This window comes from Solanum pennellii, chromosome 11, assembly GCF_001406875.1.
Source record: "Solanum pennellii chromosome 11, SPENNV200".
NCBI lineage: Eukaryota > Viridiplantae > Streptophyta > Magnoliopsida > Solanales > Solanaceae > Solanum > Solanum pennellii.
Genome location: NC_028647.1, coordinates 65,250,084 through 65,268,512, shown reverse-complemented (window position 1 = coordinate 65,268,512; position 18,429 = coordinate 65,250,084). Strand labels below are relative to the sequence as shown.

At 34.1% G+C, this 18,429-nt stretch overlaps 2 protein-coding genes across 2 annotated transcripts; both read right to left on the bottom strand.

The window, feature by feature from the left end:
* Window positions 1–697: 697 nt before the first annotated feature.
* On the bottom strand, window positions 698–9,739 carry LOC107002921 (tyrosine-specific transport protein). Its single transcript, XM_015201129.2, has 14 exons — window positions 9,323–9,739; window positions 8,499–8,539; window positions 7,725–7,817; window positions 7,363–7,437; window positions 6,965–7,014; window positions 6,494–6,583; window positions 5,501–5,557; window positions 4,779–4,848; window positions 3,074–3,175; window positions 2,940–2,992; window positions 2,035–2,185; window positions 1,848–1,932; window positions 1,367–1,495; window positions 698–1,158 (listed from the first exon to the last, which is right to left on the bottom strand). The coding sequence occupies exons 1-14, from the start codon at window positions 9,609–9,611 to the stop codon at window positions 977–979; spliced, it is 1,467 nt and encodes a 488-aa protein (XP_015056615.1). The 5' UTR covers window positions 9,612–9,739; the 3' UTR covers window positions 698–976.
* Window positions 9,740–11,063: 1,324 nt separating this feature from the next.
* Window positions 11,064–15,654, bottom strand: LOC107005124. The gene is made up of 2 exons (XM_015203622.2): window positions 15,546–15,654; window positions 11,064–13,436 (listed from the first exon to the last, which is right to left on the bottom strand). Exon 2 carries the CDS (start codon window positions 13,410–13,412, stop codon window positions 11,208–11,210), a length of 2,205 nt encoding a protein of 734 aa, XP_015059108.1. The 5' UTR covers window positions 13,413–13,436; window positions 15,546–15,654; the 3' UTR covers window positions 11,064–11,207.
* Window positions 15,655–18,429: the final 2,775 nt, after the last annotated feature.

Here is an 18,429-nt window from a genome sequence, read left to right as displayed (position 1 = left end):
CGCCTATGAGGACTTCTTAATGAGCTTGGGAAACATTATGTATAACCCCACCATGTTTAAGACATCTTCACATTTATTAGCCAACTTTGTTGGTTTTTGTGTGTTAAGCCGTTAATTTGGAGTCTTGAGTGCTCAAAAATTTTTCTAAAAAAACTTTATGAGGATCTCCGTAATGATTTTCCCACCATTTTAAGCCATTTTTGCATTAACGAGCCAACTTTTAGGAATTAGCCAACTTTCTTATTTTTTTCGTGTGTATTAATCTATGGATTTGGTCCTTTGGAGCATCAAAATTTTTTTTTGAAAAAACTTTATTGGGACTTCTGTAATTAGGTGGGGAAGTGTTGCGTACGATCCCATCATTTTTTAAGGCATATTTTCGCATTAACAAGCCAAGTTTTAGGAATTCACTGACTTTCTTAGTTTTCGTGTATATTAGCTCATAAATTTAGTGTCTCCATAATAAATTGAAGAAGCATTGTGTATAGTTACATCATTCTTTTCGGTCATATTTTCGCATTTACGAGCCAAATTTAAAAAATTAGCCGACTCTATTTATCTTTCGTGTCTATGCATGTGTAGATATACAAATAAGTATAAAATTGAATAAATAGACGTGTCGCGTGAGATACATGTAAATTGATTTGTATTATGCCGTGTTTATTTATTTATCTAATATTGAGACAAAACAAAACAGTTGACAATTGACTTTTTTTCATAATTACAGTGAATACAACATGAATAATCCAATCTGTGAAAGAACTTTATTCCAGAGTTGTTGTTTCTATATATCTACTTGATCATATTCACAACAATTTCACCATTATATACCAACAGACAACAGTACTTCATAGTTCATACACTGCAAATTAGCTAGCACTTGTAGAAATACTCTTGGGAAATATGATAACTCGAGACGAGACGAGACGATACGAGCAGATAGAGGCATATATATAATCACCTCTATTGTCAACAACTATGTATGTGCAAAGTTCTCTACTATTTCTGAAAGAATGACCAATGCTGCACCTCCAAAAACAAGTGAAAGGGTGATCTTTCCTCCGGGAACCAACGGAGGTAAGTTTGGAGTTTGAGTTGATTCCGAATATCTGTCTGACCAGGACATTGCAGCTGGAAGAAGTCCAAAAAGCACCAAAACTACAAAGACGCAAACACACGAATCAAATAAATTGTTCAGATCGGTATTGAATAAACGTTTAGATGGACATTGATACGACATCTAAGTATGTCCCAAAATGAAGATGAATATGGGAAGCTGGTGCACGAGTATTCCGTGTTCATATAGTCCGAATACTAGCTGCATCTCAAAGAGGTATTAAGCAATACTGTTGGTTAATCTCCATACCTCCATAGGTTCCAGCAAAATCCAACGCTTTGAAGAATATCTCTGGATCTAGCAGTGAAAGTATCAGTGGAGGAACCAAAGTAAGTAAGTACGGCAGAGGCCTGTTAGGACCCGACGGGAGTTTCAGCACTGCCAGCAGTTCAATAACAAAAGTAAACCATAAGTTAGACCTCATAAAGAGCTAAAACTGAGATTTACTGCAGTGATCAGAGTCTCAGACCAGATTATATAATGCAGTGAAATATACAAGGTAATAATGTTGCTGGTGGAATTAGCTCAAAAACGCTTGTGAAACGGTAAAAAAGAATATATAGTTTTTGAGAAACTAGATGGGAAACAAACTCGGTATAATATAGAACTGTCCCACAAATAGTGATCCAAAAAAGAAGATTTTATGCTTGTTTATAGCTAAACGAACAAGAGAAGTCTTGAAAATAGTACATGTTCATAGATTAAACAATTATAGAGCCAAGAAACTCACAGTCAGCAAGGAAGTCCGAAAGGCCCAGAACAAATCCGATGTAAGAAGTAGCAATTGCCAGAAGTGAAAAGATATCAACTATTGGCTGCAAACACAATGTTAAGATAAGAGGAGAAAAACTCAGTGTACAATTATTTTACTTAATTTCAATAAAGAAATATAGTATCTCATTGAAAGAAGTACCAACCCCAACGATTCCATTAGTAGACCGCAATAGTTGTAGTGGATCCGCAATCTTGTCTGCTTCAGTTCCAAGAGTTGTAATCGTTCCCAAAATGACTCCATCCCAAACAAGAAATAGAGCAAGGGGAATTGCTGTCCCCAAAATGATAGCGCTCCTGCAGTGCCATAACCATCAATTTATATAGAATTTAGCAATAGCCAACTGTATAATACTACCTGAAATACTGATAGGACGTTAAATAAAGAGTTAATGATCAAAAACACACCTAAACTATCACTTTCGAGTTTCATACCTCATCTACCCATTGTTCTCTTTATCTACCTCAACTATCAATCACTCAGTATTAAAACACACCTCAATGTTGAGTTGGCCAAATATCTGTTCCCAATCGATGACAGGCGTGTGTAGGCCAACTTAGCATCAGAGGTGTGTTTTAATATATAGGAAGTGATAGTTGAGATATGAAACTTGCTATAAGGTGATAGTAACTCTTACATAAAGCAAAGATGGATTGAGTGAAACAGCCTTATACAAAGGACACTGACCAAATTTTCAGAAAAATGTTGTGGATGATTTCTTATAGCAAATTATTTTAGGTGGATAGTCTAGGTGTTTTTTTAACATTAACTCTTACATAAAGCAAAGATGGATTGACTGAAACAGCCTATACAAAGGACACCGGCCAAATTTGCAGGAAAATGTTGTGAATGATTTCTTATAGCAATAAAGATTTAAATACAAGTCAAATTATTTCCAAAATTTAGGCGTCCAATCAAATGCATCACATTAAATAAAGAGTGACATTATGTTATTAAATGGACAAGAAATATAGATTTAGAATTATGTGTTCATAAGGTATGTCAAGTGTATACTAGATGCTGCAGTGAAAGCAAAATACTGATAATCACCTTACTTTTGACAGGTCCCCTTCAAGATTTGTACAGAGAACAGGTACAACATTCTGAGAACAAAAGGCAATTTATTAACTTAATTAGACACACAATCCCAGGGTGAATATGAGTTGATTGAAAAAATGTGTTACCTGATAAACAAAAGAGAGTGCAATTATGGGTATACTTTGAGGAGCAGCTTCAAAGTTAGCTTTCAGAAGAGCCTCCCAGTGCAAGTCTCCACTGGCGACAACCTTAAGCATAAAAGATGGGATATTAATATTTCTCTCTCAGCCATTTCCAGTGCCCTATGTTAAGCTTGTTGCAGATGTTTCTGAGATATGGATATATACAGCCCAAGTTTGTCATTGACTTTTTAGAGTTGTCAAATTTAGATAATCTTTTGTTTTCCAAGTATCACGTGATTTATGACAACAACAAAACATATCCAGTGTAATCCCACATGTAACGTCTGGGGAGGGTAGAGTAGAGTGTACGCAGACCATACCACTATGTCATGAAGATAGAGAGGTTGTTTCCAAAAGACTCTCGGCTCAAGTGCGTCAAATCAAAAAGTCGTGAACAAGGAAAACGGCAATGAAGAAAACATGGAAACTAATACGGGAAGCTATACAAAGCATACAAAAAAGGATATCACATGATTTATGAGATTATATTAAATCCTTTATCATCTGTATATAGTAAAAATAAACAACACATAATTAGGATCATGTTTAAGCATTAAGAAGCTCAAATGGACCAACAATCATCTACCAACGTAATACGCATGGTAATATGATGCCATGTGAAATTATTAATTCCTTTACATGTTACAACATAGCTTTACGATCTGCCATTGAGAAAATCTTTTGACACGAACATTTACCATCTCATGCAAGCATCTGAATAATCAACATTCTATTAATGTAGATCTCCCAGAACTTGTTTTGCTGGTCTGCATGTGATGCATGAGAATTTATGGACTCCTTTGTCGTATGTATAGCAAGTATAAACAACAAATAAAGCAGACCATATTTGCTAAGAAGCTCATTAGCCAACAACCCTCTATTACTGTATTGTTCGTATTAATGTGGCCATGTGAAGCTATCACTTCTTTTACATGTAACATCATGTGTAGCTTCAGGAACTTCCATTAGACAGGCCTGTTGGCAAGAACCATTTACTATTTCATATAATATCTCAAATAATAATTCTATTTAATGTCGTTTCAAAGAAACTTATCAAAAAGGAAGTACAAAATATCATGTCTACAGCATATATAAACAAGAGACAAAGCTGAACATGTTCAAGCATTAAGAAGCTCAAATGAACCAATAATCATCTACTTATCTCATAAACATATACTCTAGCATATTGCTATATGAAGTAATTCACTTTTTTCATATCTACCGACTACCATTATAGCTTTTGGACCAGCCACTTAGCAAAACTGTTAGCAAGAAGCATTTACCATCTCATGCAACATCTAAACACTAAAAGTCCTTAGGGTCTAATCTATCTGAACAATTCAGGCAGCAGCCTATGTTGTACGGACTCTTCACTTTCGATGCCGCAGCCGTGTTGGAGTCAACAAAATACACTACTTTTGGAGAATCCGACAAGCGCTGAGTCTGAGCAACATAGGCAGCAGCTAACCTCTGTTGCTATCATCAATTAATGCATATATTGGCATGAGTCAGATACGATGGCACCAACCTCAGTGAAGTATGAAAATATGTTGGGGTCTATAAAAAGGAATATCAATACTGCAGCCTAAAAGGGAAATGCAAAAAAGCTAGATAATCCTAAAGGTAAATAATAACAGCTTTTTTCTAATTGATCAAGAATGGAAATTACCACAAGAGCTGTGAAAAAGGCAATGATACCAAACACAAGGACACCGTTTACCGCCCCGATAGTCCGCTGGCTACAAAATTAGAAAATGTGTTACTTACACAACTTCAAAAGATGAAAATCATGCATCATTTTTCAAAAAGGGAAGGAATTATTCCTCCATGACGAAGAGAACAATGATAAGATTAACTGTGAAGAATACAACACCGGGGCACAAGATATTGCTTTGTCATTATTTAGCAATGTTTTCCTTTATCAACAGTTCAAAAAAGAGTATAGGTTTCCATGAAATGACTTTCACACACAATGTGAGTACTTGGTTTAAGCAGAAAGACATCCTATCTTTGAACAAAGGAAGAAAAAGATTAGGGGTAATGTTTTTCTTCATTTGTTTATACGTCATTTTATCTTTTGACAAGATCAGTTCATCAGATGTAATAAAGAATTAAGAAGCCATAAAGCCCAGAAAGGCCACATGCCAAAGAGTACAAGTTGAAATTAAACGATTTATCACAGAAATTCTTCAATATGATTATCAAAGCATGTCAGAGAATCCATTTTGTAGACAATTTCTTTTGGACCTTCTAACAAGAGTCACTATACCTTCATGGATCAAAACTATCGGCAAATCATACTTGTAGTCATTGATTTTTACAAGGGGTTACTAATCATGATAATAAGAAAAGAGGAACTTGATCAACAAAAAATGAGAAAGCAATGCGAACCTTCCAGAGAAGCAAATCCCTCCAAGAAGCAGTGAAAACAAGGTCGCAGTTTCCCATCTGCAATCATAATGCTGCCATCAACACCTAAAAATCATATGAAACGATTTACAAATATTTTCCAAGAAGCTATGATAAATTAATGCCAAACTTAAGGTGCTTTTAAATAACACATACAGGAATAAGAAAACATCCCAAAGGCATCCTTTTGCTTTGATATTTAGGAAGAAATAGTAACTCTACATGATTATCAGTTGTCTAGTGCAAATGATCCTATCTGGAAGTAAATTTCACCATTTTAAAAAGAAAATCACACTGCAGTCGATGAAATAAATGTAAAACTGTTGCATAAAATGTGGCCATCTCATCATTTTCCTTCATAGTGAAGATCATGATTGTGTAACGACTAACGTCAAATAAACACCAAAGACAAATTCAATTTAAAGCATTTAAACAAAAAAAAGCCATAATTGGCAAAATTTTAGATCTTAGAGTTAGACATAGCAAAAGGATATGAAAAATAATTGAATCCATTTCCAAGTAAACCTTTTATTTACTGATACTTGCAATCGGAAACAGCCTCTCTACCCCCAAGGTAGGAGTAAGGTATGCATACTCTCTACCCTCCCAGACCCCACTTATGGGATATTACGAGGTATGTTGTTGTTATTGCTACTACTATCAATTCCTAAAATGTCTGCTCTCAAGTATATTCAGTACTGGTAGGCAGCAATGCAGGTAGAACCTCCAAGACCAGAGGTAGCACAAGGACATAGTCCACACTGACATCAGGCATCAACCATTTCTCGGCAAGTATACATCGGAAAGTCAAACTCTTGAGAATTGCAAAAGCCCAGGACTCACCACAACATAGTATTTACTTTTCTGATTAAACAATTAATTTATATGATTACATGATAAAAGATATTTTAAGACCATCATTAACTAATGCAAGTGATGATACTATCAAAATTGTTAAAGGAGATTTGAACATACAACGGAATCCCGGTGAAGGTTGTCAATATATCTGAAGAACGAGCCACATAAGCAACAAGAAGTGCGTAATGGATGAAAATGTAGGACCAGCTGCCATTAGAAAAAAGTTTTATCAGATGGAAAATAATTCAAATCGAAAGTTTCAGGGAGTGATCGGATATGAACCTAAAATGGGAAATGTTATTGCTAACTGGTTATGTGTATGTAAAACTAATAAGATTTGATCCTAATAACTAAGAAAACATTGTTTTTGCGTTGGGACGGAGGGCAGATCAATTAACGATAGGTTAACATACATCAATGAAAACCAATACCATCAAATGTCAACTACTACACTTTTATTTCTTTTTTGCCTTAAAGCAGCCGATAAAATCATTATTGTAACAAGATTTGTGTTTAGTGGAAAATTTTTGGGATCTAAGCAATAAGGATAACAGTTTTTGCAGCATGAACAATGTAAGATCAACCTACCAAGCTACTTGCACTCCTGTATTTCCTAGGGTTCTCCTGACCATTGACACCTGAAATAGCCATGTCCCATTAATATAAGAAATGAAAGGAATTAGTTGAAAAGCAAAGTAAGCTTCTCGTATTCGCAAGGCTACCACATCCGGAGGAAATGAGGGAACAGCTTCAACTAAAGTTTAAGCATGACGAGAAGTACAGATGATACTACCTTAAAAGTTCATAAGAAACTCATGTGAAATAAGACCAATTGTTCAAAACATTTTAGATGTAAAGACAATCCTTTATTTCCAATTTAATATTGGATAATGACAGATGTCATCTGGTTTGAGTAATTTAATAAAACCATTCTTTTGAATACGGACGAAGGAAAAAATTTATGTGAAGATCAATGAGTATCTTACCAATGAAACACCACCTGAGCCAAGCTCACACATTGTCTTCACATTTACTTCTGCAATAAGTAGTCCAGACGCCACCTGCACCATTTTGGATTTCCAAGAATCTTATTAGTGCAGAAAAATTGAGGACTGGTTTGTTTATGAGTGGGATGGAGGAAAGATGAGAGGAATCAGATGTAGCTGTCAGAAATATAAACAATAACATTCTATTTATGTGGAGATTATTAAATACAAGAAACCGTAAGGGAAACTAGAATTAAGTAATCGACTTTTACACGTGTACTGGTTTTCCACATATTCTTGAGAAACCAGATAAGAAAAATGAAAAATACTGACAAAAATAGAAACAATGCTGAATCAATTACCATATAAATCCAGCATATAATGCAAACTGCTGCAGAGGCTAAAAATCCAGATTCTTGTGTGACTGCAGGAATAGCAAGAATACCTGCACCTACCTATTCAAGACACAAAGATGTTACTTTCCTGCTAGTCCTTTCATTTATGTTAATTAAGAGTAGAAACATAGGTGATACGATACCAACCAAGAAAGAATCGGCAATCAGGATATGCTCATAAATTGTTGATATTCGTAGAAGAAAATTTCTAGAACAATCAAAATATAAATAATGTACATAGCTAGGAAAAACTCATGTACTCATATTCTGAAATTTGGCAACCACCTTCTTCGTCTTCGTGCAATTCACATTACTTTCTCATTCTCAATTTAGGACAATCAAAATCTTTCACCTTAATCAGGAAAATATATTAAGAAATGAGTGGCCGGTCATACAGGTTGTTTCATTACTTCCTCATACTTCTAAGTACATGGCTTTAAAGTTATACTAAAATTTAATAAATTGAAGTTTCTGGAGAATAACACTGGATAGGACACAATATTTCAGTAACGTAAATTTGGAGATTTATTTAATATCATGAAAATGATGATGTCCTGACAGAGGGAAGCAATTTCGGGACAGATAGAAGATCAGTTGTTTCAAAAGCAACAGAAAGTTGACTGTGCAGAAGTACCAGCTTTGACATGTACATAAATTTTCCGATGATGCTATCTGGATATATATAAATAAAGTGCATACACATGCACAGTTCACAAATTGAGGAAGGGAGAGAAAACATACAGTGGTACCAGCAACAAGAAAAATGGCACTGCTGAGACTTCCTGGAGAATTGAGGACCACAGTTAAGAAAATACATAAAACGTCAAGATCTCCATAAAACAAAAATTACAGAAGAACTTTTCTTTTACATTTCGAGCATAAAGAGCACAACTTTTGGCTTTAACATCAGTGCCAATATCAATCCAACTAAAGTGCTGAAATATTTGAAGGCAAAATTTTCCTTAAATGAGGTAGTCCTACAAAACATTTCTTGTATTGTTATTCATCCCATTAAAATTCCTACATTATTATTCACCGCATTAAACAATCCATACATTATAGAATAACTAACATGGAAACTAAACACCCCACCTAGAGTATTATTTTTACCTTAGCTAAAAGTTTCGATATTTAACTTAAGAAAATGTCATTGATCATTGCAGGGGCAGATGGAGGCTTAGGTTACAGGTTCAATAGAACACAGTATAGTTTGAGCAAATCCTTAATGTATTAAAAACAATTACTTTCCTTTTTAGTCTATTTCAAAAAATGTATCTTTTACTTTTTCGGAGCTCCTTAATTCTAACTTTTCACATAGACACAAGATTATAGATCATTTTAGTACGTTTCTACGAATATTTAGTTTATAAACACATTCTTTACTTTCTTAAACTTCACGTTAAGTAGACAAACAAATTGAAACGGAGGTAAGTACTAAATATACTAAGATATCATTCTTTTCGGAACTAACTAAAAAGGAACAACCTAAAACTCAATTACCAACTTAAGGTCATTGTAATTACAATTCAAAACCACAAAGTTCAAATCTTGAAAGAGTGAGATACCTGGTTCTCTCTTCAAAGTAGCGTGATTGAGGTTAGAAAAAAGTCTTTCAAAATCATAAACTTGTTCCTGATACCCATTTTTCCCTTCAGTTTTTTGTTCAGTGGACTGTCTTTGAGAATAACACTTGAAAAAAGTTGATGACTTTGAGCTTATAGAACAACATTTTGGGAAAATCTTTGTGGGTACCAAACAATAATTAGAAGAAAATCTATGAAATGGGTTTTTAGTATGAGGAATAGATACCTTGAACTGAAGTAACAGAGAAGAAGATGATGAAGAAAAAGCCATTTTTAGGGGTAAGGGGTGGAGGGTTTGCCCTTTTCTTGATTTTTCTTCTTCTTTTTCTTTGGTTTTTCTGCTCTACTACTGTCTTCTCTCTCCAAGAGCCAGTTTCTTTTGGCTTTGGGTTGATTGGGTGAGAAAAAAGGACTGATAACAACAACACCACATGTCTCGAGTTCAAGTTCTAAATACATAAAAAATTATGTTAGAAGCGTCACATTCGAATGGACTCTGTCATATGCTATTTGGATTTAGTCGAAGCTTCAACATGAGCTTCGAATATTGAGTGGGAAATAAAAAAATAAAAAATAACAACATAACAAGTCTCGGGGCGGAGCTAGTAAGAGTCTAAAATCGAAATCAGTTCTGGAGCTAGAATATGTTCACTTGATGGACATGATTTAGATTAGACATAATACATAAACATGACACTTAATTTAGCTTCAGCTGACAATTATGTTTTTCTACTTAGATTGTGCACAAATAGACATTTAAATTTGTATAAATTAATCAAGTAGACACACATGTCCTACGTGATATAATACACGTAAGATATCACGTAGGACACAAAATTATCACATAGGATAAAGTGTCTATTTATTCAAGTTTTTAATTATGTCCAACCTAAATTAAAGAACATAATTATTCGATTAAATCACATTAAATATTCATATTTATATGTTCACTTAAATTGACATTACGCTATATAACCAATATTTATTGCATGCATCAAAGGAATATGTCAATTTGTATTATAAATTTAGGTTAGAACTTTTAGATATGCTGAATAGATTAACATGATGATAAATTACAAAAATTTAATATATGCATCAAAACATGAGCAATTTTATTGTATGTAATAGAGGAAAAAGTAAATTGATACTATGTTAATTTGAACTATTATTTGGTTTCTCTTTGTACATGGTTCAATTGTAGTAGTTTCTTATTATAAAATTGATTTTTGTCATTTTTATATTATTTTAATTTAATTTGTGATCGGCCATGAAAATAGTATGAAATTTATAGAGAGTGGTTTTTATTTTCAAAAGTGAAAATAGTATTCAAAAATTAAATTATGTTCGACTATAAATAGTATTACAAGTTAATTAAGATGTATTCTATATTTTCTTAGAAAATATTTTTTAAGAAAATACATAATCTAAACAAATAATACGTAAGATGAGGTGAACAACCGGGGTAGGAGCTACGAGAAGTAGGTAAAGATGAGATGTGCTAGAGAATAAAGAAGACACAAAAAATGAGAAATGACACTCGTTTTCACTACTTTCATTAAGAAAATCATTTTCCTCGTTTATAAAAAATTTATTTCCGAAAGAAAATATTTTTCAAAAAACTTTGACCAACTCAAGAAAATTATTTCTAAAAAAGAATACTTGTCCAGAATACTGATTTAGCAGGAACTTACTTGATGTAAAGAGGAGAAAGAGAAAAGAGGCATTAAACCAAGCAATTGCATGCTTTTTTTCATAATATAAAGAGGGTAAATGCATCATAAGAGCCAACATACATAAACAACATTCTGCTATTCTCTTTTTCACATTACTTTGTTTTTTATTCACCCAAATCCTCTACCCCTATTTTCTACAGAGAGGGAGAAGAAACAAACTGCCTTGGTAAGCTAAAAAGGTCTCTCTCTTCAAAGGGAGAAGTCCAGTGATGATAACCACCCGTCGCTGACGTCCACTCATGGGAACCACCCACCGCAGTCGCCTGCTGATGAGAGCCACCTGCTGCAGACGTCTGCTGACGAGAACCACCAGCTGCAGATGTCTGCTGATGAAAACCACCCACTGCAGATGTCTGCTGATGAAAACCACCCACTGGAGATCTCTGCTGATGAAAACCACCCACTGGAGATGCCTGCTGATGAAAACCACCTGCCGCAGACGTCCACTCACGAGAACCACCTGCCACCAATGTCTCTGCTGCCCTCAATCCTCCAACCTGCAACCCGGGGTTCGGAACTCCAATCTCATTGGTAAGAACAGGTTTTGAAGTAGACTTAGCAGCGATTCCACGGTAAAATGAATCATATTTAGGATCATAGTGTTCCAATAAAGAGTTTGTTGTTCGCCACACACCACCTGTTCCTGATGATGACGAACCGTGATCTAAACTCCAGTCTATGTTTTTGTAATCTAGGTGCAGAACTGTACCACCACCGCTGTTCCAGTCAACAGGAGACGGCACCCCATAAGGACCATGGGTGCCCAACCCAGAGAAGAGTCCGAGTGATGAAGTTGCAGGAACCAATTGTGTCTGTGATGAACCCCCTGTCCAACTCCACAAATTATTTCCCCAGCTAGTTCCTGGAGACACGAGTGTCCCGTAGCTGGAAACAAATTGTTCTGGTTGTTGGTGCTGTTGATAATGAGGTTGGTTGTGCAATTGGTGATTACTGCTGACATCATTAGTGATCAAGCTTTTTGTGCCAGCTATATGTGGATTCATACCACTGGGTCTCACAGTTCCAACAATATTAATAGGAAAAAACGGCGCTGCTGTTTCTGGAAGAGTTGAGCTTACATTTGAGGTGGGAGTGTGCCTGGCATTGACAAACGGGGGTTGTTGCATGACTACAACTGGTTCTGTCACAGTTCCTACTGGTAGATTCTTCAATTCATTTTCAACAGCCACATAATCAGCTTCTGTCTTGGCGGGTGGAAGTGACACCTGCAAAGAAGATGACAAAGAACAGGAAACAGAAGGATTTGATCCCGCATCTGGAAACCTTTTGTCAACAGGTACTGACACCTGAGGTGCCTTGCCCCGGTCCAATTTTGGCTCAGTCCCTTCCAGCAATGGTATGCTGTTGCTCCCAGGATCCATAGAAGGCCTTACTGGGGCAACAACTTTAGTATAATTGAGCTCTTTATCATCTGCCTTTGCTGGTATTGTACTAGATGATGAAGGTTTAACAGGTACTCTTGCTAAGTTCTTGGTGGCGCCAATTGGTATCTTGTTGTTGCCCATAGTAGGAGGATGGCTAGTTTCTTCTGGCTTGGGCGGCACAGAGGGGGGCTCCTGCTTTTGTGACCTCAACATATCTTGAGCCCTCTCAAGATCGCCTTCACAGATAACTATTGCTCTTTCGACTTCCTGCTTGGAGCAATTAAATCTAATTTCCATGTCCGCAATGCGAGCAAACTCTTCTGATATGTCAATTTTCAAATTACCCACAGTATCAGCACTTTGTGCCTCGTATTTGTTTGCTTCTTCGCCTCCTTCTAATAACCATGCTACTGATTCTTCTACTTTGCCTTCATTCAGAATAAGAGCCAAAGTTGCCTGTTCCGAAGGGAACCCCATAGCCACAAACTGCCTAGCAAGTGCCTCAAGCTTTCTTGACATGAGATAGCCACTACATTTCTCACGCAGCTCTTGTGCTCGTCTTTCCTTCTGACGTTGATGCTTCTTCTCATTTTTCTGACGGATTTTTTCCCGCTTGTCATTATCAGTGCCAACTGAGGTCTCTTGTCGGGGAGGAAGATTAGAAGTTTTCTCTTTGTGGTCCTCCTCACCAGACCAGCTACCATTATTGGAAACAGTTTCATTCTCTCCACCAGCTCCATGAGAGTGCCCACTAAGGTCATCTCTCTCATCAATGCTTTTGAAACGACCACTGACGTGGAGAGCAGCATTTGCAGTCACGGGAGCTGGGTCAAATGTTTGGAATGTCCCAAAAAGAGGATTGTATCCACTAGCACTAGAAGGCTTTGAAGCAATTTTGGGTGGTTCTTTACTCACCTTTTTATCCTTTGACTTGGACCTGGCTGCTCGAGACATCACTGCAGCTTCTAATTCTGAGACCTACAAAAGTTAGGAGCTGATTAGGTAAGCAAACAACCAATGCAACTTCAAGCAGACAATAATTCTGAAGCAAATATTTTTTTCACAAGTCAATTCTAAAGCATCACTAAGAGCAAAAACCAAGCTATTTAACTATTTGAACCAGCCGACATCAGCAAAAAATAAACATATCAGTTGCCCAATTTTTTTAACTAGTTTGATGAGAAAAGTATATTCTCAGACATGCAGGATCAAAGGAAATGATCGATAAGTAGAGGCCTGCACCCATCCCAAATCTACAGTAACAACAAAGACAAATACATTTTGTTCTTTCATTTTCTAGGTGATAGACATCTCCTATCAACTGTAGACAAGATATGACTGCAAATGAGAAAGGACAACACTTAATCGCTAAACAATTTTAAGATCTTTGCCTAGAACAAAAGTTAAGTTTTAGCTAGCCAACCATGTACTAGCAAATATCTACATCGGTATCTCAACAGACCATATAAAATTCATAGTAATCAGAAAACAAGTTCTAAGATTCAAATAGTTGATAAGTCAAGGGGTATTTATAGGCTAAAACATTGTCCAAAGTCACATGAGCAAAGGAAAATGATCGACTTGCACATGAAAAACTGTGAACATATGTGATTACAATATGCTTTCATGTATTATATAAACATGATGAGAAGTTGATCAGATGCCAAAAAGAATCCTGCTAAATGTGGTGCTAGTGACAGTATGGTCATAATTGATGAAAGCAGACTGTAACAGTGCAGTCAAAAAACAAGAAAAGATATCCTAGTACCACCACATCAGAGTGGCAAAGTAAAGCAAATCTAGATTCGCCAACACGAAAAACAAGGCTCAACATAGGTAATTAGCAGAGGAACATCCATTCAGATAATCAAACATACAAAGAAGGTTTATTTCTACTTCATCAATAAAAAAACCGTGGTTTTGTTTCTACCACCCATTGGTTTTGTGCCCTTCAGCAGTTGTAAGTATTTTAATGTTATTTCCAAAATTATCTATTCACCCCACAGTACTGGTATCTACTTTTACTGATCGATTACCAAATTACCAGAATTTGAATATTGTACCGAATACTGAATGCCCACCCCTAATGAATTGTTTACCATATCTATGGGTAACATTAATGAGTGATTTAGATGACCTAATTGACCTATGCCGACAAATTCATAATATTAGGGCTTGAGAGTGGAGATCTGACTCCAATACATGATTTTCTCTAAAAACTAACATGTCAAATTTTGGACAAATTATGAGCATATCACGTCAAAACATCTTTTCATTCCAACATAATTACTGAATTACCATACCGAAGTTTGAACCGAACTGAACATTTAAAGTTTGGTATTAGACATCTACTTCCAATTCCTGATTACCACCCACCTCTAATACACAATATAGTCCCACAAGTGGATTCTGGTGGAAGGTGGCAGCAGATATCCCACGGGAAGAGAGGTGATTTCTTCTCATTCATCTTAACCCTAGATGGACAGAGTAACCTAGTACCTTTAGCTGGTGGGCGGTGACAAGTATCCCATGAAACAAGTTGAGGTACGCGGAAAAAAAAAAAACTATAGGGTTCACAAACACTACACATTCCTTGACTTGCCCTAGGTAAATTCTTACTTGAGCAATCTAACCATGGAAACCAACATTCCCTTTTATCATTTTACTATCATAAAGAAAGAGACTCATAAAAGAGATGAAAATCAATTTTTTTTTTCAAATGACTATAGCTAACACAAAGCTCAATCCTTTTCACTTCTCAAATTCCCATTTCACACACAAACCCTCCCCCTTCCTTCCCTCCCATCAGCTGAAAAAAACCAATTCATACACAACTTCCACTCTTCATTCAACAAATCAAACCATTCCCCCATTGCCACAACAAACCCTAAACACAAAAATTCATAACCTACAAAAAAAAACCTGAAAGGTAAAAAATTTCATTACTTTAACCAAATGGGTATCCAAAAAACCTCAAAAAAACACCAAAAAAAACAAAAAATTCAGCATGACATCAGAATCAAAAAACTCCATTGAAGATTGATCATAACAAGAAATTCAAAAAACAGAAATGTTAAGCAAACATACCTGAACAGGACGGATCGATGGATGAAAAAGGGTGTTGAAGAAGAAGAAAAATTGTGCGAAAAATGCGGTGTAAGATTGAAATGAGCTTGTAAGAATTGTATATATATAGAGAGAAAATACAAATAAGAAATAAGAAAAAAGATAAATATAATATAAAATAGACCAATTTTTTTTTTATTTTTTAATTAATTTTTTTTGGGGGGTGGGGGTTGGGGGGGGGAGAAAAATACATTTTTTAGGGAGTGAATTTTTGGTTTTATTCGAAAACGGTTTTAGGTAAGGGTGTTTATGCGTGACTTCGTTTACTTGTTAACTGGAGATTTATCTCTTATTTTGTTTGTACTAATGAAGTAGCTTTGTAAAAGATAACTACGTATGATGGTTCACGTGAAATTAATATCATGACAAAAATTAATGTGGAAAATTGTATTTAAAAACAAGAAAGGAGTAATAATGATACAAAATCAAATAAAGTTTTTCTTTTTTCCTTTTTTAAAAAGAAGAGGTTTTCATTAAATATATTTTCTCTTTTTTTTTCTTGTTTTATTTATTGTATCTAAATTTTAGATTTTATGTCTTTGTTTTAAATACTTCTATAAAAAAATTGTTTTGAAATATAAAAAATAGAAAATGAGTGTGAAGTAGAAATTAGAAACTAAAAAGTGATTTTTGAAATCGATGGTCAGGATGAAAAAGGAAATATTTTTTTACATAAAAATATAAATCATTTTAAATTGATTCAAAAAAAAGTTATTTAAACATGAATATATATACATAATATATATGTATTCAAGCAGGATATACATATACGATACTTCTCGTAAAATTTATATTACGATAAAAAGTTATAATCATAATTATTTTTCTACAATTACAACACAAAAATGAAATTAAAATAAAAAGACAAAAAGATAAATATATATATTTATCACCTTTCGAATTTCATCTTCATATTCTTTTTTTTTTTTCATTATTAATCTAGAATTTCAAATCTAGCTCGCAATGTTTTGTTTTCTAATTCTTCTAAACCTAATATATGACAAAAAAAATTGAAATATAAAAATAGGACATTAATGCAAAACATAAACTCAAACATAATTTCTAAAATTAATAGTAAATTGTAATGAAAAAAAGAAATTAATGGAAGTATTGTGATGTTGATGGTAGATTATTTAAACATATAGACTTTTATAGGTTCTATTTAATTATTATTTTCAATTTAGTATTTTCCTTTTTTGGCTATTGAACTTAGAAAAGGAGATGGACTTACTAAGGTGAGAATAATAGGGAAAAAAATAGCAAAGAAAATCAATATTATTATAAAAATTGACGTATTAAAAAATAAAAATAAAAATGGATTAAGAATGAAAATAAAATCAAAAATATATTTTTGCCACATTTCGATCTTACATCTTTATATCTTCTTAAAACGCAAATATTTTTATAATTTTATTACGTACTATTTTCTTGCTTAACTTAGGTCTTACAATTTTTCTAGGGTTCGAAAAGTGAAAGGAACTTGTTAAATAACTGATAGAAAGAAAAGACGGTGGCGATCATGCATGATACTTCTCGTAAAATTAATATCATGATAAGAACGTGATAACAAACTTTTTATTGCATAAGAATTAAACAAAACAAAAAGGAAATAATGTATCTTTATACCGTTAATTCTTCATGTATTCATAGCTTTATGTAAAGGTTTGTTTTATGAGAAATTAGGTCGTCAAAACCCTATTATGATTTGTAAGTATACTTTTAATATAGATGCAAAATCTAACTTTAATAAAATAAAAAAAAATTAGCATGAAAATGAAATTCTTCATTTTTTAAACAATTCTTTTGATATTGAGATATTTATATTTGATAGAGTAATATATGTGTATATTTATTGTCGCTATAAGTTATTTTTATATTAGTGTAATTAATTCTATAAATGTATTTAGTAAATGAAAATGAAGTTATGTTGATAAATTTCTTCTTTTTTTTTATGGGTTACTTAATCCCAAGATAAAATGGATAAATCTGTAAGAATCGATTTTTATGTGTATGAAGAATTTCGTAATGAGTTGGGCGAGCATTATATAGAATCTCACTTTTAAAGACATATTTTTGTAGTTAGGGCAACCTTTTATGAATTATATGTTTTTCTTGTTTTTTCGTGTGTGTTAGCCAATTGATATTGACACATTATGGAGCATAGAAGGTTTTTTTTGTGTTTTCATATATGTTAGCCCGTGGATTTTGACACCTTAGGGAGACTAGAAGGTTTTTCTGAAAGAAAAAAAACTTTATGAGGTCCTTAGTAATGAATAGGGGGCATTACATATAGTCTGATAAATTTTAAAGCATATTTTTTGTATTTAGGAGCCAATTTTTAGAATTACGTTATTTTTTTTATTTTTAGTGTGTGTTTGCCCATAAATATTGGCACCTTATAGCGCATAGAAGGATTTTTTTGAAAAAAAATGTTATAGGACCTCTTCAATGAGTCGGGGAAACATAATGTATAGTCTCACTATTTTAGACATATTTTTATATTCAAGGACAACTTTTAGGAATTACACGACTTTTTATTTTATTTTTGCGGGTGTTAACCCATGGATATTGGTGTCTTACAGTGCTCAGAAGGTTTTTTCTTAAAAAACTTTATAAGAACCTCCATGATGAGTTAAGGGAGCACTACATATAATCCTACCATTTTTTAAAACAAGTTCTTGCATTTAAGGCCCGACTTTTAGGAATTACGCAAAATTTTTATTTTTTCGTGTGTGTTAACTAATGACTATTGGTGCCTTATGGCGCTCGAAAGTTTTTTCTGAAATAATTTTATGAGGATCTCCGCATTGAGTTAGTGGAGCATTACAAACAGTCTCACCATTAT

Bases quoted from the DNA above. Each gene is read 5' to 3' on its own strand.
- LOC107002921 (XM_015201129.2), bottom strand. From the start codon at position 9,611: ATGGCTTTTTCTTCATCATCTTCTTCTCTGTTACTTCAGTTCAAGGTA. The intron at 5,558-6,493 runs GTATGTTCAAAT...TTATGATTGCAG, and splicing joins ACCTTCACCGGGATTCCGTT to ATGGGAAACTGCGACCTTGT. The intron at 2,993-3,073 runs GTAACACATTTT...TTTTGTTCTCAG, and splicing joins CACTCTCTTTTGTTTATCAG to AATGTTGTACCTGTTCTCTG.
- LOC107005124 (XM_015203622.2), bottom strand. From the start codon at position 13,412: ATGTCTCGAGCAGCCAGGTCCAAGTCAAAGGATAAAAAGGTGAGTAAA.